The 22,284-nt window shown below is 38.9% G+C and overlaps 1 protein-coding gene across 1 annotated transcript in view; it reads right to left on the bottom strand.

The window, feature by feature from the left end:
* The window catches only part of LOC103781775 (succinate--hydroxymethylglutarate CoA-transferase-like), a gene marked incomplete at its 3' end in the record, with an annotated part of 53,966 nt that overhangs the window by 16,022 nt on the left and 15,660 nt on the right, over positions 1-22,284 (bottom strand). Inside the window, exon 6 of the mRNA XM_008949497.1 lies at positions 5,671-5,762. Coding sequence (XP_008947745.1) covers positions 5,671-5,762 — 92 coding nt within the window. The remainder of the gene's footprint in view (positions 1-5,670; positions 5,763-22,284) is intronic.

Genomic DNA, 22,284 nt, shown 5'->3' with positions numbered 1-22,284 from the left:
CCAGCATAAACTGGCTTCTAGTGGGAAAACAAAACCAACTGTGTTGGTTTGGCAAATTCTTGACCTTCTGACCAATAATCAATGGAAAGGTGTTGGTTCAAATATAGTTTTTTCAGTACATCATCCTTTTTTCTGGCATCAAGGGAAGAATCTTCATTTTATATCATGAGTTTCAGAATTTCCCCAGTCTTTGGCACAAAGTACAGCCCCACTGCAATCAATGGGAAAATAAACTCCGAATTTCAGTCAAGGTGGGCTTTTACCATAGGAGCTTAAAAGTGGTTCTCCTGAGACATTCTCCCATTTTCTAATCTGAGAAGTTTGAGGTCAGATGCTCAGAGTGAGAGCAATTGCTTGCCCTGAAGTTCAGTCCAGAAAACCACAGCACAAAGCTACCAGGGTGGTTTCAGAGTTCCAGCACCTAAGTAAGACTATCATAAGCCAACCTAAAATCTCTATCACTAATAACAACTGTTAGTCAAAGTTTCCATAAATGCTTTTCAACTGATCTAGCATAATTTCAGTACCATTGAGTTGACAGAATTACTTTAGTCACGTCTAAACTGCTAAATATATTCATACTTCAAGATTGCAAAAGATTTATGTTTACTGATAATTATTTTTAAAAGTATCTTGGCTTCATGTAGAAAATTTTAACGTTATCTTCACTGCAATTTTCTTTTACACTCCAACAGGACTTACAGTAGTCTGATATCAAACTATATACAAGTTAAAAATTATTTTAATAAAAATTGTATTTTCTTGCATCAATAGGTCAATTCTGGGTTAAAAGACTACTACAATATTTTCTGTGTAAGGTGGAAAAGGCAGCTATTTTATTCATATCATAAAAGTGACTGAAAAAAAATCTGTATCAAATATAACTGAAAATATCATCTCTATTACTGTCATTAAAACTGCAGTAAGGATTAGTTTGTAACTAATTAGGATGTACAAACTACATATCCTTAAGGTGAACACTGCTTTAGGAAGTACTTGCTTTTTTTGAAGAATCTCTTTTCTCTCCCTTCTCCACACTAAGCTACTTCAGCTTCCCAGTAGAAACAACTCAAATGTTCCATCCATTTACCACTCTCTTTGTACCCAGTTCTTCAGGAAAAAAAGGAAAGGAAGTTCTTTATTTTTACATGTATAGGCCTAATGAGAAAACTAACTAGCACATGAGGTTTTTGCTCCTCAGAGCTATCATGGAGAAACAAAAATGAAGAAAAATAACATTTCCCCCATACTGTCTGCTGCAAGTTCGGTTTGTTAAATTGTTCTTTCTTCAGTACAGCCAAGATGCTGGGATGAGAAGAAAACAAAAGGATTTTGGATTTTATTAATGGCTGTGCAACAATATTCTTAGTTTGAAAACTGTCTTCCCACTGTTTTCAAAGTGTCATTAATTTCCTCTTGATGGAGAAAACTGCACTTCCAAGACATAAAAATCAGGACTAGTTTAATAGACTGTTACATATGAATTTTTCTCCTTGAACCTTGATTCCAGCGCTTCCCTGAAGTACTAAACTACCTCATGTTTTAAAGCAAACACTTCCTTTGTCTCAGTAAAAAGTTCACTTTTATTTCTAAAAATACTTTCACAGTTCCCCCTTCCAGAACACTCCTACAAACTCCTAGCACTACACTGCCACGTCGTTTTTAACACACTGGCTTTACTTCACCCTAACACTCCACAACCCATAATTCTGCAGCAGTCCACAGAACTTCTACTCGTCCTTGGTCTTTCTACCAGGATCCATGAGTAGCTGCTATTTTTCACCCTTTAATCAGCTTCTGAGGTCCACCTTTGACACAAAGCAGCCTTCTGGGACAGGCTGCCTAGCTCTAAGTATTGTGAAATTGATTCATTCAGGTTTTCATCTCTGTCCTGCAGCACAAGGGATATGACGGTGCTTCATGTGAAGGATCAAGCTGCAGACACAGAGAGAAATAGCTTCCTTTAGATGGAGCTTCTGACAGCACAGCAGTACTGCTGCAGAACAGACATTAATACTAGTTTCCTGAGCAAAGTAAGGATCTATACAGGAGCCTTTATTCAAGGAAATTATTTTAAGAGATATTACCAAGCCAAAAGTAATATTACTGTTCTGGTAGAAGGACAAAACACAGCCCTAGTCAGGGAGAAAATGCCTCCAGCAAAGCTCCCATCCAGGCTCAAGGACTGGGCTGAAGCCTAATTAGGGCTTCACATGAGCCCTTTGCTCCTGTGAAAAGATGAAGATTCAATCTAGCAGAGCAGACCTTTTCTTCCACCACTATGCTTTGCTATTGCTCCATCTTACCACCTTAATTATTCCTAATTTTTGCTGTTTGCTAAATTCCTTAACATTTGTCAACACATTTTGGCCCTATGATAACCACAATACATTATACATTTTGGAAGCTTCCTTCCCTAAGTGCCTTTTTTTTTTTTTTACTCTTCAACTAAATTTTTCTTCAATAAATTTACATCAGTAATATAAAAATGAACCATTAAAAGTGGAAATTGTTATGAAATGACATGCTTCATAAAAGTATTCAAAGTCCAGTAGTCTTTACAGATGGGAAATAGCTGCTGTAGCTAATATGAACCAGCAATGGCTACATTTTTCAACAGCTCTGAGCTATATACCATGTGTACTCTTTTGTTGCAGTTTGTTTGCTTTTCAGCTGAAAAATGGCCCCTCTGGTACCGTGGATGCCAATCATGTCTTGCTGTCTTGTGTTCAGTGAAATAAAAATGTTTCTTCAGCATGGAAGAATGTACCACCATAAAGATCCCGTGAATATCAAAAAGTTAATGTAATAATCCACTTGGAGATGGAAGAGGATTTGTATCCAAGTTGGTTTATTTAATTTCAAGTTATTGCCTTAATGAGTCATAGAAAATTTCATCAAAGGGATATTCATCTGGCACTGATATAGCTGAATATATTAAGTAAAAGCTTTCTGTTCAAATATGAAACTTGAATGTGGTGTGTAACCAAGAAATATCTATAAATTATGTCATCCTGGACAATAAAAGTGTCATCAGTGTCAACTTTGTCCTTTTAGCATATTTTAATTTATGTAAAGAAAAACTCAGTGTGGCCTGAAACAGCTTCCATTCAAAACGGACTTGTGGTAGACATTTACACAAAACAGATTCCCCACTATTGCTTGTAAATTTTCATAAACACACCAGAATTTCAAATTTCACAGGTGTCCTACACTTCTAATACAGATGTAATCACATGTGTCAGAGCTTCAACTCCATGCAGGTTTCTGCAGATGAAAACCTGGTTTAAAGATGGCATTCTGCTGTGCACTGAACACATTTGGCTTTGTACAATCAGCAAAAAAAAAAACACGAGCACAAATGCAGTTGTTCCTGCAGAAGTTAGAGCTTGATTTTAAGGTTCAAAAATTTCCTTTTTTACAGCCCCTTTATACATCAGAAAAAAGTTTTGAGAAACTGATGAAATAATATGACCAACTTCAAATAAAGAAAAATAAGAAGCATATTTATTTTAATCATGTAAGAGAATGACTAAGTTTGAATGAATTGTTAGAAGTCCCCAGTGAATAGATGAAACTGTTGCTAATGTTGATTAAATGACTCCTATAATTACATTGCCTCAAGTCCTGGTGAGGTGATGCAAACATCTGGGTTTCCATTGTAGATCTTAACACAATCTTTTAATAAAATCCATCTTCATAATGGCCACTGAGGACTATTACTCTCATAATACAACTTACATGCAATCATTCAGTATAACACTTGTATTTTCTGTCATTCACATATCATTGAAAAGCTTAACAAGAGTCCCAGTTTTTTCCATTTTTCAAAATATTCCATATCTTCAACATACTTTCCTTCATTCATAGAATCATAGACTGTCTAGGCTGGAAGGGACCTCCAAAGGTCATCTAGTCCCACCCCCCACCATAAGCAGGGACATCTCCAACTAGATCAAGCTACTCAGAGCTTCATCCAGCCTGATCTTGAATGTCCCCAGGGATGGGGCCTCCACCACCTGTCTGGGCACCCTATTCCAGTGGTCTATCACCCTCATACTGAAGAACTTTTTCCTAACATCTAACCTAAATCTCCCCTTTTCTAGCTTAAAGCCATTACCCCTCATCCTGTCACTACAAACCCCTGTGAATAGTCCCTCTCCTGCTTTCCTGTAGGCCCCTCTCAGGTACTGGAAGGTTGCTGTAAGATCCCCCTTCATGTAGTATTCATGTGGTACTAACAACATTTGCCCCTTTCTAACAATTTATACTCCTATTTAACTTGGTTTGGTATATTTTGAGGTGTGCATGAAGTTTCCAGCATTGTATTCAAGTACAAACCTTCATAGACACAAGGTCAGAGTATAAAACTCACAGTACAATTACTGTGTTCAGCATTGCTGAGTGTATATGTGCACTACATACATTTGAAGAGAAGTACCTGTGAGGACTGCACTCAAGTTCCTATTTTCTCATGTTCTGAGATGGGAAATCCTATGAGTATGTATCAACAACATGGCAGCAATGAGCAGTCTTAGGACATGAGGCACAAGACATTCCAGCTTCCTCATTCAAACAATGCTTGACCTTTTTTTTATTTTATTTTTTTTTTTAGGAAGGAGGACTCTGGTAACAATAACTGCCACAAGCACAGCGTTCTGATGTTTGCCATTGTTCTCAGCAAAAAACAAGTCATTTGGCACAATATCAATCCTGAAGTACAGTTGTGTCCAGACCATGCATGGTTAGCTTTCAACAACCTACTTAAACATGAATATCTGACACTAAGTACAGAAAGCTGATGAACTCCTTGTTTATTTAGGGTAGGAAAGTGTCATTCTCTGAAGATCTGCACTACTGCTTACAGACAATCAAGAAGACCATCTAGTGTTACAAGTCTGTTCCAGGCATTGTAAACACCATCTCACTTGAGATGTGACATTTGGAGATGACATTCCCTGCATCTGTAGGTGATTCAAGACAGCTTAAGTAAAAGCCTGTTTGACCAGCACTTCTCTGAGGTGAAGACACACGAGGTCCCCTCCAGCCCAGCACAGACATTCTGTGATTCTGTGTATTTCTGGAACCCAGATACTAAACTAACTCTGTAATGCTTCCTGCACTACTGCATCTATCAAAGATTTGGGATATCAGTGGGAATAGAAGCACATAAAAGTTTTCCAGAACTACTAATGACATGTCTCTGCTTATTTTCATGCAGAAAGACTAAAAAGACAGTTTGTCACAGTTACCTGGGTGGTTTCACCATCCTCTTTTAAAGAGGGAATATCAGTATGCATGTGTGACTCTCCACACACATGCACGGTTCCATCATCCAGGGGTCAACAAAGCGTCTGTAACAGCTGTTAAAGTGACTACAAGTGACCATTAACAGGTTAGTATCAATTGTCAATTTATTCACTGGAGATTTAGGACAACATTCCTCTTCCATTTTCTGTTTCTCAGGCACTGGCTTTGCAAGGCTGGAGTGAAAGACCTGAAGGACATAAGCACTATCATTTCCTTCGATTCCCAGAGATAAAACCTGTTGCTGGACTCAGAAGGGCACAAGTGACAGAAGTGTCAGCACAGGCTAACTTGCTCCATGCACCATCAGGTTTTAGCATTTGGCACAAAGTTGCTATTACATTTTTATGCTGAGCACCATACCTCATGCCCTGTGATATGCATGAGACCAGAAACAGCAGCTGCAATGGAGTCATATCCACCTCTCTGAACCATTGGACCAGTCTGACCATAGCCTAAAACAGAAAAAGAACAATTAGCAGTTCAGTGAAGAAGTACAACGTAAACATCTACCACTATTTTAGTACAAAAAGGAACCAACTAGTATCTCTCATCAGCTTTTGTTCCCAACTTGTCCAGATTGTACAACCAATGAAAGCTATTGTATTCCATTTCATCTATTACTGCACATTTTTAAGAGTAAATGGTTAGATTTATCCTGTGCAGGCTGAGGATATAATTCTAGACAGACTCCTGGCCTTGATAGGTTTCATTCACTTTGAACAGAATTCCTATTTTAACTAGCTGGGTCAGCTGAGGTGAGATTTAGATAGCATAGATCCTCTGAATTGACATCTCCCTACAGGCATCCAAGTGCTGTTCAAAACTGCCTGTGTTGCCTGGGTTGCACCTCCACTCTGACATAAAGACACCCTGAATACCACAAATGATACTAAAATCATGACACTGTGCTTCAGACACATGAATTGTCTCCTTCTTACTTTATTCCACATGTAAAAACAAAGCTACCTTCAAAAGAGAGCATTTTTTTTACAAAAGGGGGCAAGGCTGGCCCTGGAAATCGTGTACACTCACTGTTTGCCAAGAGCTAGCAACCATAAAATGCAACATGCAAAAGCCTTTCATGGAACTACATAAATACAGGTTTGTTCAGCTACAGAATTGTAGAAGGATCCTCTCTTGCTTTACTCTGCTTCAACTCATCATGTTCTTCCAACAACCACCACAAAATCTTCCATCTGAGGAAGTCTTGCAGGATCAACTGAAGAGGTTACAATTCCAGATACCAATCCTATTCCCATGCCAGGGCTTACTGCCTGTCAATCATAGTATAACCTAAAAATTTAGGGCTGAAACTGGAGGCAGTTAGTGTATATAGTGGACTTGTATAATGTAGTGGCCTTAAGTGGTCAGTGGTCAAAGAGCCAAGTCTGGGATTTTTATGGAACCAGTGTCCACCAATACAGAGGAGAGAAATCAACAGGAAAGGAGCAGCATGTTTGATTGCTATTATTAGAACTAATAGAAACCATCAGAGCCCTCAGGAATCAGATTTAAGAGTCTCTCCTCCTCAAAGACACAGTGAATTCAAAAGCTGTTCTCATGCTTTCTTTCCCTTTCATATAGCTCTAGGAGAAATTCCCTAATTACAGGAACAAGCAGAAGATATTTGTCACAGAGAAGATTCCTAGTTTGGCTGGCACATTTAAGGCAATGTTTCTGTATTACTCTTAGCTATGAGGACAGTTTTAAAATAAAAATATATCAACATATACTGCAAGACAAAACTTCCAGAGTCTCCTAAACTCCTTTTAATTATTATCCCAGAATAATCGGCTTTATATACAGACAGTCTGCGTGGTAGACAGGACAGCCTAAACATTGGCTTTGTTGATCACAGCACACAATTAAAAATCATTACTCATTGGGGTAATCTTTCTCAGTTCCTCCCCTTGGACCAATGATGTCAGGTACAGAATTCACCAATGACTTCTAAAGTGCAGTGCAAGAGAATGATGATCACTTCAAAGGGCAATTAAAGCACTCTGTCACCCCAATTAATATTTAGTAAATCATACCAGACAATACCCACTAGCCATACCAATTTCCCCATTATACCACAAACTATCTTCATTGCCTGGTATTTTTCGGAGCCATCAAATTCACATTGTGCAAAGCTGAGGAGGAACTCAACTTCTATACTCACAGTGACACTGTCACAGGGAGTATCAGGATACTACAGCCATCAAATGAACTTTGTCAATGTTGCCTCAAAACAAATATTTTGGAAGAAAGGATTCAATGCTTATATAGTCAAATCTAACTTATTGACTTCACTACTCAAAAGAGAACAAATAAACCCTACCAGTACACCCAGTTTTACATGAAATCGTGCTTCTGACAATAGCTGCCTGTGAGACCTTCAGGACCCTAAAGATGACATTTCCTTTCATATTTACACACTTAAGTTTACAGAAAATAAGTGTTTTAGTTTTCAAACATCATAGGTCTAGCAAATAAAATATGGTGGATTCACCCAAAATGCTCTGAAGGACTCTAACTAGGCATATACCATTATCTCATTGGAATAAACTGTACCATTAAATCCATTTAAATGTGTGGGGCCACTTCAAAAACAAAATCTTGCTCAATAAAAAAAAAATACTCAAAACAACTTTAATTGAATAGTGAAAAGCATATTGAAATAAGTGAGAAATTATGTACTGGCCTCATTTATTAACAAAGAAAAGACATCTCAACACATCTGCTCACACAAATGTTTTCATAAACAGAAAACATCTGAAAATTAAGCATTTAGTATGTAGACAGAACAACTATAAAATGCTTTGCAATGCCCTCCTGTAAGGACAAACACCCATCCCTCAAACACCAGACTCAGAAGTGACAGATAAATAATGTATTTTTTTTAGTGGTATTTTAGAAATACAATTTTTTTAAGTCCTTTTCACACATTATAAGAGCCTGTTTCAAAATAAAAGCTATTATTTAAAGGCTTTCTGGCTAAAATTGGAGATTCTGAGGAGTGTTGAGTTTTCACAGGTCACAAGAGATTAAGAAGAAAAAAGAATTTTTTTTTTATCTGAATTCTGAATTGAAATTTAAAGGCTTTCTGGCTAAAATTGGAGGTTCTGAGGAGTGTTGAGTTTTCACATGTCACAAGAGATTAAGAAGAAAAAAGACAATTTTTTTTTAATCTGAATTCTGAATTGAATAAGCTAGTGTGGGGATAAAATCTGTTATTGGAAATGGTTTGCCCATGGAACTATGGACACATGCCTGGAAAAGAGGGTAGCCATCTGACTCTGAGGTGACAAACAGCTACTTCTAGAAATGAAAGATCTCGTTAACCAGAGAAAAATCAAAGGCTGAACATTATTATTCTAGCAAACTACACAGGTCAATGGAGCAACCCAGTGCAGATATTTTAGAAATAACTATAAACACAAATGCAAAAAGGTTGAAGGAGAGCACAAAATTACAAAAAAAAAATTTCAGCCTGGTGCATAGATCTCACCATAACTGTAACATATACACAGACATATCTGTCTATACATATATACAAATATATAAACAACTTCTTAGAGATAAAAATGCCATCTGAAGTTTGCCCAAGCACCCTGCATTCTCACACAATTTATTCTGATACCTGCCACATCTTCTTGTGCCCAAATCTCAAAATTGTTGCAGTATGAGCTGTTCTGCTCTACTGCAAAACATACAGGTTCACAACCAAACTGAGACAGTAACCCCCAGTCAGATCTCCAGGTGCCTCCTAAAAATTGCCATTGTTAAAGCATTAGTTCATCTGCATAGCAAGAGTTTGAAACCATCAGAACCACAAATTCTAGCTGCCCACTAAGGGGCTATTTGCTTATTCAGCACAGTCACACCAAAATCTTCCTGTTCCTGTCCTGACCTTGCAGCCAACTATCTTCTCCATAAAAAGAGTACCTTTATTGGCCTCACCTTGTGAGCAGGGAAAACGAACTGGGTGTGGGACAAATGTGGAGGAACCATTTGCATTAGGTGCTTTGTACCAGCTCAGGGGAACATGGCCCTTTTTGGCCCCATTTACCCAGTGAACACCACAGCCTTCCACCAGCACTCCTGTCCCCCTCCATTTCCACCAGCAGCCCTGTAACCTTAGCTCAGACAAGAATGGACAAAGTGACCTGACTGACTTACATTTGGCAGCCTCTATTTTTCAGAGCTTTCCAAGTAGTTAAAAGACAAATTTCCAGCTGAAAATTGAAAGAATATTCTGAACTAAGATCTCCCTGTTTCTCTTTGTCAGTCTGCAGCATAACATCCAGTGTATGCATATTCAAAATGAGACATGCCTAAAGTGACATAAAAAGGATGTATCTCTGTTTCTGTATCTGTTTTTTTTGTGTTTGGGGCAATATGCCAATTAAAGTCCCATTAAGTAAGGCAGCTAATATGGAGTGCCACAGCTCACAGCTGCTCTGAGAAAGCCTCCAGTTGTTTGATGGGCAAGTTTTTGACAAAGAGCAACAAGAGTAGACTGAAGATGCCTAAAAAATATTTATCTAGCAAAACTGAAAATAATCATGTCAATATAAACAGTAATTTCTGACAGCACTAAGATACTCATTACTAGCGAGGGTATTAGAGAAGTAACTTTATGCAAGACACTAATTGCAACTGATTGAAGATTAATTTAGTAAAATTCATTAAAACAAATAACTTTTCCATAAATATTAGTAACATATACCCAATGCCAATTAAAACAGTGAGACTGCTGCTATTAAATTACATCAGTATTAATACTACACAATTCCTGACAAAGGGAAGGAAAGAAAGTATTTTCCCCACTCCCCCCCCAGATTTTTCTACTAGGGTCAGAGAGACCTAGTAAAACATAGACACTCTCCAGTAGGACATAAATCTTAGCTACTTCTCTAAGCTTAGCGTGACATTCCTGCCCTGATGAAAAGGGGCCAATTAGTCTGAAATGCAAGTCACCCCTGCCACAACGATGATAACCATCCCTGTGCTGAGTGTACAAGTGCCATGTGATGGCACTCAAGCTTCAGAACACACCACAGGAAGAATAATACTTGCAGCCATCATATGGGAACAAAAGTTTTTTGGGAAAAAAAAAAAAACAAAACAACTTGTCATAACAAACTACTGCTGGTTTATCCACTAGAAAATGGCCAATATATTTATCATATAAGAGAGACGTACTTGGCTTTGGAATCCACCCTGAATGATTCTGTTCTGAGAGACAGAAATAAATATTATGAAGTGAAAAAGGTCAGGCTGAAGATTAGGAAAAATGTAATAACAGTAAAAGCTGTTAGGCTGCACAAAAGTGTTATTAGTGAAGCTGCCAAATGCCAGATGCTCAAAAATGTCACACTAAATTTCAAAATGCTAGCAAAAACTGTTTCCAAAAAGAACTCCATTAGAAAAACAGACTAATGTGTCTTTCCAGGTTTAGCTTTATAATACCATGTCAGCTACAACATAGCTTTATTTCATTTTTGCCAGATGACAGCAGGATTTTTAGCTGTATTTATGGCAGACACTCTTCATAAATTTTAAGAAAGCAGGCAAAGCAAACAAACAACTTTGTCCCAGACAGTTCCACGTGTCCACAGATCCTATGCTATTCCAAGGCGTGTACCGAACACACATTTGGACACCCCGTTTCCTTGCTCAGGAGTTACTGATGATATGATGACAGGATTCCTAACGTGTATAAAAACAATCCATTTCAGCTAAGAGCTGCTTGAAAGCATCTGGGATAAACAGCCACCACTGTGTTGCAATATCATCCCTTAAAGGACAATCACCCTAAAGCAAATATTTTTACATATGTTACCTTAGATCCACGTAGGATTTTTAAAAAGGTTAACAAAAATGCTTTGTTTCTCAGCTTTCTGTGCCTTCTATTTGATGAAATTTAACACCTTCCCCAGGATAGTGGGTCACAAGCACAGTTTACACCTTCCACAACACAGAGAAAGGAAATCCAAAAAAAAAAAAAAGAACTTGTGAAACACCTGACATTGTTACTATCATTTCTTCAATGCAATTTGCTTGCAAGATAATGACAGCCCTGTAATTAACTGCTACAGGAAGTCTGAATATGTTTTTCTGTGTCATAAAAGGAAAGGTCAGCATTTCTCATCATGACCTTCCTCCCAAGTACTTGAATCACATCCTAAGGAAAATCGAAAGCCGTTATTCCTGCACTTCTTCGTGATTTGATAGCATGATAAAACTTTATAGGACCAAATATAAAACACATTGTACTAAAAGGAGAGGAAAAACCAACACGGAGACACGCTGTCAACACGGACCAATTCCCTGTAGCTCAATTCCCACATGACAAATGACATTATAAAGTTAGGCTGTATAGGATATTCTCGGCAAAACACAGAAAAATATGTTTGACACAGGCATTTCTACAAATAGGGACTAAACTTTGTCACAAATTCAATCCAGATAGATGGCTATCCCTGCTGAATAACAAATTAATGAGAAACACCTTTTGACTTGTTCTATTGCCAAAAGAAAACATTCAATTAAAGACAGCTTACATCTTTACTTAATAAAGATTAATGAAACAAGCAGAAGAACACAAGCAATTCTCTGTGATGAGAAAAGCCAAAATCTAACAGACGCATTATATGAAACTTTGCAATGTCAGAGCTGCCAAATACGTTAGGAAAACGAGTAATGGCTTTTGGAAAATGCTTGCCATGTGTTGGTCAGAAGAAAAGGAAGTACAACTTCCTGGGTAGGCAAACTTACAAGAGATCAGAGCCGATACAAAAAAGGTGAAGTCAGAGCAAACTGCCAAGAGAGATGAAAGGAGCTAAAAAAACCCCAGCCGAAACCAACCTTAAGTCAGCAGGCAGAAAATGGGACCCATCCAACACATACATTTCATTGCCCAACTGACAGTCGTGAATGTGTGCAATGCATCAACTGCTCTGTTGCTTTTACACGTGCTGATTTAGACTCTCTAACCCCGTATTTTAACCAAAATCAGGTGTTATAAATTGGAAGGCACAGATAAAAAAAAATTATTAAATCAAACACAAAACTTTCTGCTAGGATTTAGCTACTGAATGTCTAGAAGGGGACAAACAACAGCCTCCGCCAGTTGCACAAGCTCCATTCAATTTTCTCATGATCTGGGTACCCAGCCTCTGAAAACACCAACCATCCTTCTGGGACACAGCCACTGACGATTTCAAACTCCTCAAGCCTGGTTTTCAACAGACTTTTAATCAGGCCTCCAAACTTCTGGGCCATATTTTCTAGCTTTTTGACATGCCAAAAAAAAAAAAAGTTACAATAAAGCAGTTCTTCCCTCTTCAACCTAAACTAAAATTACCTAAGAGATGCTGCTATCACTCTCTTTTGCTACGCCAGCTCAAGTTTAACTTGTCACTCCGAATTTGAAGGCAGAAGCAGCTTCCCAATCCGAGTGGAGAGTGTCATCTTCATGATTTCAAATCAAATGTGACTTGGGACCATTTTCTGAAAACTAAATTTCAATTCAAAGCTTCATCTCAGTGTCATCTAAAAGCTTAAGTACTCATTTCCACGCCTTGTAAGGAGGCTGACAGACACCCAAATTCCCCACCATTGTTTGGTGTTTATACAAATATTTATAGCTACACACTCCTGCTACAGTGCTTGGTACAGACACAGTTGATCTTATGACTTGTAAAAGTTAATTTTAAAATAGCAAAGTCAACTGCTCTTAGCAGTGTAGCAGCATCTTTGCCCCAAGATCCAGCCTAGTTGCAAAACTTGCACAGAAGCTAGATAAATATTGGGGTGAGCTGTCCATACCAATCTCTATGTGTCCCCACCTACTTTGCCACCAAACTCCTCCACCCACCCACCTCTGCCACATTATTACAATTAAGGTAAGGGAGCAAATGTTTGTGAAAAGCACCCAGCCAATACTGAAAGACAGCAGACTTCAGCTCAACAGATAGTAGCACCTCACCGTTTCTGCAGTGAAAGCTGAGGAGGACCTGCAAGGTGTATCTGCTATAAATGTTGGCAGAGCAAGGCTTTGGTAGCAGGGAGGCTACAGGGGTGGCTTTTGTGAGAAGCTACGTGCAGCTTCCCTCACATCCAATCAAGCCAAAGCCAGTCTGCTCCAAGGTGGGCACACTGCTGGCCAAGGCCATCAGGGACAGTGGTAGTGCCTCTGTGACAGCATATTTAATAGGGAAGAAAAAACCAGCAGAACAGCAGGGGCAGCCAGAGAAGGGAGGAGTGAAAATGTGAGAGAAACAACTCTGCAGACACCAAGGTTAGTGAAGCAAGAGGAAAAGGAGGTGCTCCAGGCAAAGGAACAGAGATCCCTCTGCAGCCTCTGGTGAAAAATCAGTGAGCCCACGGATGCTAACAGTGGAGCAGGTATCCACCTGCAGCCCATGGAGGACACCACACCAGAGCAGACCGATGCCAGAAGGAGACTGTGACTCCACAGGGGTCCTGCAGGCTCCTGGCAGGACCTGTGGCCTTGTAGAGACAGAAGGCCATGATGGAGCAGTTTTGCTGGCAGGACCCGTGACCCTACAGGGACACATGCTGGAGCACGCTGTTCCTGAAGGACTGAATCCCACGGAAGTGACTCAGTTTGTGAAGAACAGCACATGGGAAGGACTCGTACCAAAGAAGTTTGTGGAGGACTGTCTCCCATGGGAGGGACCCCACACTGGAGCAGAGGAGGAGTCCTCCCTGTGCAGAGGAAGGAGCAGCCAAGACAACATGATGAACTGACTGCAACAGCCATTCCCTGTTCCCCTGCACCACTCCCAGGGAGGAGGTAGAGAAACCAAGAATGAAGTTAAACCTGGGAAGAAGGAAGGGGCTGGGGAAAGATGGTGTTAAGATTCAGTATTATTTCTCATTATGCTACTGATTTGACTGGAAATCAATTAAACTAATTTCCCCAAGTCACATTTATTTGTTGAGTGATTGTCCAGTTCTTATCTCACCCAACAACCCTTTCACTGTATTTTCTCTCCCTCTGATCAAGGAGGGGGAGTGACAGAACAGCTTTCATGGGCACCTGGCATCCAGCCAGGGTCAACCCATCAGAATATTTGTAACTCTATGGCCAAGCAGTACAATGCCAGGATAGCCTCAGAGAAGTCTCAGCTCTGAGGCCACAGCTACACAGTAGCCTGATGAAGACATAACTGTCCTATAATTCTGTGACAGAAATTTAAAGGAACTACTTAATTACATAGTGATTTGTCATCTGACTCAGACAACATTCATTCTGAAGTGGAGATGACCTGAACAGACATTCCTTTGTTGTGAGTGTACAGAGTTCTGCTGACAGACAGATCTGTGCATCACTGCCCAGTGAGGAAGCTGACCCTGACTGAGCACTCCACTACACCTGGGGGCTGCACAGCCAGGAGTGTAGCCAGGACACACCAGTATTTGTACCATGACCCTGAATTCTCCCTCCAAGATCAAATGCAACCTAATGAAGTTGTAAATCCCAGCTTGATGTTTAAATTAACTGTTCTTGCAGATGAGGTGGAAGTGGAAAGTTGCAGTAGCTTACCAGTAGAGACAAAGTGAACACAGAAAAACTGAAAGTGGCTTTACTTGAAATATATATGAAAATGATCTTCAGTTTTTTAACATTAAGATTCCCCAATTATACAATGCATAGTTAAATGTAACATTTGGTCATTTACAGGAATTTAATATGTGGAGTAGTAAAAAAATGCATCTGGTTACTTGGAACAGCTGAATCTAATAACCAATTAATTCAATGTATTGCCTAACTTGAATATTTTTCTGCTAACAGGTTTTCTCATGATGCTTGGATTTCACGACTTACGAAAGCTTATATGCAAAAAGAATCTTTGCTTTCACAAAAAAAAAAAAAACACTGTAGTAGATAACTGCTATTTCACATGCTTATTTGGGGGTGAACCCCTATTCTCCTAACAATCTCATTAATAAATATTTATTATTTCTCTAAATAAATACAAATTATAACAGATACAGATTGCCCAATCTGAACAAGTTATTGATTGGACAGAGTAGTCAAACACCACTTTCTGGAGGTATTCAACACTGCATTAAAGTTAATAAAATTAAGCAATTTATAGGAAAAGAGATGCTGTCTTTACTTCCAGACCATGTATTTTACTTTTTTTTTCAGCTTGAACATTAAGTTAGGATTCATTACCAAATTCACTCCCACATGTCTTAAGATCAGGACTTGAATTTGACAGAATTACAATCACATACTATATAGATTGAGCAGATATGTGACATATAATACCCTTTCTTATTGCACAAAGAATATAGTTCTATGTAAGCACCTTGTAGTCACAGTTGCCTAGAATTATTTTGAAAGATGTACTGTCTTAAAGGAATTTGCAAAACTTTGGCTTCCCATTCTCCTCTTGAAAAGGTGAGCCAAGTTCAATGTAAGACCATTACAACAGTGTTAGGTACCCTGTCCTGACTTTACACTAGCCACAAGGACTCTACTCCTGGACAAGAAAGTCATCCTACATATTAGAAAGCTTTTCTTAATGTTTTATTGGAATATTTTTTGCTGAAATTTTAACAGTTAATTGTCCCATGTATCATGGAGATCCTTCTCTCCTGTTCAGAAGAACTTGGTCATATGGGAAGGCTGTTATCCAGAAATCTGTTCTCATTACAGCCTTACTTTGCAGTAACATCTACAATGTCCAATGACAAAGTTTTCTCTACAAGACAACTTGCAGATCAGTGGATTCCAGCCAACTCTGACATAAACACTGGGATACAGAATGCTTTTAATGTTCAAGTACATGGAAAAGTGCCAGATATTGCCACCATTTTGGTTACTAAAAAATGACAAAATACAGACTATTTTTCAATAGTTTGTCTTCTACACACAAAACTGTTCTCTTTTTCTTTGTTAGCTACTGACAAAGTGTTTTATTTTATCATAGTATTTTAAAAATAGAAGTAATGAAGCCCATATGCTTACTGGGAAACATTTTCAGGTCAACACCAGCTACTAAGTCTTCCTACCAATCTAACAACACCCACAGAAAATACCATGAATGGGCACAGCAAAGACACTGGAGCTCTGCACCATTTTAGTAAGTCGTATTCATGTCTCTGGTGAAATCACAAAACCTCACCATTGTAAGCAGTAAAACAAAAATCCTGCAATCTTCATATGAAACAAGTCCATCAGGCAAAGATAAAAGGGTTAATGAAACAACGAATCAGATAATTCTACAAGACAGGAGATTCCCTGAAAAATATATCTTTTGGAAACCAGCAGAGAAATCTTTAGTAACAACAAACAATATGTTTGGTGATTTTTTTTTTTCTTGAGTCTTCCCTTTAGAATATTAGAACTCAAACACAATAAATACTGCCTTACAAAAGCCCACTGAAAGGCTTCTGAAGCAGCCTAAAAATCTTCCAGCTTTATTTCTGTTAACTTAGCTAGGCACCAGTCCAAGTATAATAGCTACTGAAAAATAAACATTAAACCATCAGTAAGTGCCTTCACAATTGTACTGGGTTGCTATGCTGTTCATATCCAGGATTTCAGTGCCTAATCTGGTTTCATTCACTGTAAACTAACCCAGTGTCAAGTCTTGCGACTCACAGGCTCTCTGTCTGCTATGGTATTCTTCATTAGGACAGAGTCCAAAATCCTGAAGTTTTAAATTTTATACAAAATACAGCTATTTAGATGAAAGAACAAGCAATGAGCATGAAGTCATAAGAAAAATATTATTTCCATGCACGGCTGAAAGCCAATACTTAATTTTAAAGCAAGGAATGACTTGCTTTTAAAGCAATTATGACTTGTTCATTAAACTTTGTATATGCTTCATATTGAACAACAAATGGGAACACAGTGTTTCAGAACAGCACTAATTTTCAACTGTTTCTTATTCCTAAACTCACAGTATTTTGAACATTTAGTCTGTGTGTAACTGAAAAAAATAATAGTGGAAAAAACAGCAAAGCCCTCCTGCTAGGATGCTGAATGCCAGTGCAAGAGGCTAGTTCAGTCACAGGAAAAAGAAAAGCACTCTAGCTGCTGCTGGTGTGCTGCTGACAGCACCACAAACCCAGAGATTCAGTGCCCACCTTCCTGGAGGTGCACAGCAGATCTGAATCGTGCAAGGAAACCAATCCTACCAACAAAGGGGCCCTGTCAGCTCCCATCTGTTCCTCAGCAACCTTTGTTTCAGCACACCTGTCAGCTCTCAGCCTTTTCATCTTAGTTTGGATTACTGATACATTGTGGAAGGTCTGTGTCCACGCCAGAGCTCTTCAGGACCCTGGAGGTGCTGACAAAGCCCTGCAAATAGAGGACAGTTTTCTAGACCAAATTACTCTTTGTACAAGAACACAAAACCATTTATGGAGACACCTCTGAGCAGACCAATTTTACCAGCAAAAGAAAATCTTTCACATTATAACAACACATTTGCTAATGGCTTCTGCCAAAATGGCTAAATCCTTTAGTGTTCACACCTCTTCACACTCCTGACCAGCACAGCTGTGCTGACAGAAGCCTGTTGTATAGAAAACAACCTCATACTCAGTTCCAAAGAGTTTGTCAGCCAGCTGAATTTTACAGAAGCCTCCTCTTTTGTATTGGCCTGTTTGGGATCCCAGTATGGTATTTTTTCAAGCAGCAGCAGAAGAGATACAAACTCACCAGCAACATGAATTTGTCTAAAGTATGAAAGTCATCCTTTTGTTCTGTATCTTAAAGCATAACTATGTTAGCCTTGTACAAGATCTTTTTAAAGTTTGGTTTTATTCTGAAACACCCTAAAAATGCATCTTTGTGATACTTACATTTCAATCAGTCCTCAATTGAACACACATCTTTGTGTGTAGTAGAATAAAGAGCATCATTGCTATCAGCACTAGAAAACCTTAAAGGCTCCAAAAGTTGAGTCCATTTTGCTGCTTCTCCAATTCAACGCTAGCAAGCTGAATTGCTCTGCAACACACCTCTGTCAAACATTGCTGGTTCACATTTTACTCTGACACCTTTTGGAAACTCATATTCTCCAAGTAGGTTGTAAATATATTTATATATTTAAAGGGATTTAGTCCTGCAAGTGGTAATTGGTTCTCTTGATAACATTCTGGAAAGAACAAAAGCACAGCAAATCTGTCCTTGTACTGTCTAAGCTGTGCCAATGGGTGTAAGAGTTTAGCTGGTGTCTGATAAAGCATAGAGCAGCAGAGGAATATGCAAGTAAATGCCCTAGATCAGGCTCAGGGCCCAGCTAGCTACACATTCTGTCTCCAGGAAAGGAGGCAAACAGAGGGCAATACAAACAGGATAAGCCTATCTAATATTTTTCTTAAGTATGCTGCCAGCTTCCAACAGTTTGCAGTTTACACAGCTCATCTTTAGAGCATGATAGAATTGAGAGGTGAAGGCAAGTGACACTTCCCAAAGCCACTGCTTAGAGGTTCAACATAGAAAACCTTTTCAAGTTTCAGGTACTAAGCAGGCATTTTCAATTTAATTACAAGCACAAAAAAAAAAATCTATGATGATTTTTAACAACTTTACAATATTTCAACAAGCCATCCCAAAAATTCACATCCTGTTTCTCAAACACATGACCCTTAGAAAGAAGTATTGAAAGATATGAAAGTGAAGTAGCAGTAATTCAGAGTAATCTCATTATTTGTCATCTGTTTGCAAGTCTGATTAAGAGCAGAGTCATTTCCCAGTCTGGTTCAGAATGATTAGGATTTTTTGTTTTCAGTAAAAGTAAGAATTATCACAAAATAACCTAACCCTGCATTAAGAAGCACCCAATACATCACTAAATGAAGGGGGAAAAAAACACTGGGTCTAAAACACTGACCAAATGTTTGTGCCTAGAAGAGCAAAGAATCTGCATTTGCAGATGGATTGCCTATGATACAAAACAGCAGGAAAGATTTAAGAGATCTTCATAGGCAGCTGAAATGAGCATCAAGTTCCTTGTACAGCATCAGAAAGAATCCCCTGCTTACATAGCCATGCTTCAGTAAGATAGTAATTGGCACCACGGGCTGGGAAAAGAAAAGGCCCCACTGGTCCTGATCATTTATTTCTGAACAAAGCAGACAACTACTCCAAGTTTATAACCACATTTGCTTTATTTTAGATATAAATAACATTATAAAAATTCAGTTTCCTGTGGTTAGGATTGCAGTTTATACTGCATACAGTATTTTAATCTGGAAAGAAATACTGGCCATGAAGTACCAATCGTAAAAGCAGCAGGCTTTGTTCTGGGATGGGTCTGACACCAAGCCAAAGGAGGTCTGGGGACTTTACAGGTGACCTTCTACAAGACAGAGTGAGGCAGAGGCACAATACTATCTTAACATTTACTGCCAGAACGAAGCAAGTCCTTAAAACATAATAGCTCCTGAAGATGTAAGGGTAATTTTTATAAACCTCAGCTATAGTGTCACCCCCCTTTAAGCCAATGGATATTTCAGAGTCTCCTTCCAGAAGTTTTACATTTACACAAATCATCTTTTGGTTCTGAAGAACCACCAAGGGTACATTGACAGCACATACTGCTACAACCGGATAAGTGACTCAACCAGTCAAGGCACAAGCCATGAAGCTGTAATACCTTAGGGCCAAATTACTGTGCTGCTCTAGAGATAGCTCATGGACATTTCTTTCACAACACTATCAAGTGAAGCACATGTATTCTGACTGGCCTCAAAAATACACTCTTGGAAAGGAAAGAAGCTACACAAACAGATCAAAGTTGATCTCTCAGGGAATCTACCAGAACAACTATGCACCACATAAGACCAGAAGTGCACTGGTACACCAGTGTACCACTGTGGTGATTGTTTTCTGCTTGGAAACAAGAATTACTTCAGTCACAGAAATGAGTTTTTTCTAAACTATAATTAAAAAGTACTTTTTTTACATCATCGAAGTAGTATTTGGACATTTGCATTCCTGCCAATTAATTTCCTCACATAAGCAAATTCTTTGCCTTTTCAAATTGAAGTTTTCTGGTTTGATGGCTCAGCCAAAAAGAAAGACTGACACAACTTGGATACTCAACACATGACTAGAAATTTTTTCAGGGCAAGGCATAGAGCTGCTTAATGTCTAAACAGAAATCAGGTATCTCAGACTCATGAGATAATACAAAGACTCTACCTCTTCCACACTAGGGTTTTTTTCCAAATATTTAATCATAGAAATTCTGCTTGCAAACACAGTGATACAAAGAGCAATTAAAACTGTCATATCAGATTCTTTGGCTATTTTATTCATATGGTGAAAAAAAGAAGCAAGGAATGATAGTTTGGAAAACTGTCCTACTCCCCAGAGACACAGGGAGAACTAGCTCCTTGGCTTTGATTTACATCAAGCAAACTTCCAAGCATAACTTTTACACTTCTTTATGAAACTATTACTCTACAATATTTAACACTTCTGCTTCATAAATTTAAACTGTTCCAAATTATTGCAGAAATTCCCATTTAGAATTAGCCTTAAAAGCATCAGTACATTTGATTATATGTTAATGGCCACCTCAGACATCAGTAATTACACATGAGGAGCATAACCACCTCTTAAAGCTCCTGCTGCATGCCATAAAGCTCCTCCTTTACTACTAGAGGAACCAGTTACCCATCTGTCCTAATATGTAGTTTCCACTGAGAATTATGAAGCAGCACATCAGCACAGGGCAGAAAAGCACTGAAATATTAAAGTAGTCCCTAAAACTGCAAGGTCACACTGTAGCCTACCCACCTCAAAATCAGACCGTTAAACTTGATTATTAAGTCTTTCACATATTGATCCTGAGGTGTACAGCAAAAAGCTGACAACACTATTTCAGTATTCATAGTCAGTAGTTACCTGCTGGCTTGTTCCAAACCACTCTGACTGAATATCTTAATTGTGCCTCTTGTCCTAATCTGTATAATTGTCTACTCCACTATTAACTCAGTTAGCACATTGCTTTTAAGAACGGAAGGCAGAAAACTCTAGAGAATATGAAGAGGCAAGAGTCTTCTCTGCAATGCACTATCACTTCTAAATAGCTCATCTTCAAGGTTCATGGGATGCCTTTACTTAGAATCACAGAATCATAGAATCATTTAGGTTGGAAGGGACCTCCGAGATCATCAAGTCCAACCACCGAGCCACCAGGGCTCCAAAGTCCTCTGCCAAAACAGATCAGAATCTGTCAGGGTTGGAAGGGACCACAAGGATCCCCCAGTTCCAACCCCTCTGCCATGAGCAGGGACACCTCCCACTAGACCAGGCTGCCCAGAGCCTCCTCCAGCCTGGCCTTAAAGACCCCCAGGGATGGGGCCTCAACCACCACCCTGGGCAACCCATTCCAGGGTCTCACCACTCTTATGGGGAAGAACTTCCTCACATCCAGCCTGAATCTGCCCACTTCCAGCTTTGCCCCATTCCCTCTAGTTCTGTTGTTACTTGAGATCCTAAAAAGTCCCTCCCCACTTACTACTCTTGAGACAGAAAATGCCTAATACTATATCTATATAATTTATTTTGTATGCTGCTTTTGTATTGCAGATTACTTAACTCTGAAAACCAAAGACAAACTCATTCTCCAACGGTTATGTCTGAACTCATCATTTTCATTGCCAGCTCCCAAAGTTTTTCTTAAGATTTTCTCTTGTTAACACACTTATTCCTTATTTTGGCTACATCTACGCATTAAATCAGGATTTTTTTTTTATGCTTTCACATACCATCAGGATGTTCTGTTTGCAGGAGGTTAGATGGCCACAGTGGTTTCTTCTGGTCACAGCACTTTTTTTTTTTAAAAAAAAAAACCTCTCCAAGCTACCCTTCACATGCAATGCCTTTCACCTACAGATTCTTAGTCTCTCAGCTCTCTTCAGTTGCCCACAATTTTTGAAATACAGTACCCAGAAGACTTAGCCTTCCAGCTGAGACTT

This window comes from Merops nubicus, unplaced genomic scaffold, assembly GCF_000691845.1.
Source record: "Merops nubicus isolate BGI_N331 unplaced genomic scaffold, ASM69184v1 scaffold11811, whole genome shotgun sequence".
In the NCBI taxonomy this organism is placed as follows: domain Eukaryota; kingdom Metazoa; phylum Chordata; class Aves; order Coraciiformes; family Meropidae; genus Merops; species Merops nubicus.
The sequence above is the reverse complement of the archived record's forward strand: the minus strand, read 5'-3'. Positions and strand labels throughout refer to the sequence as shown.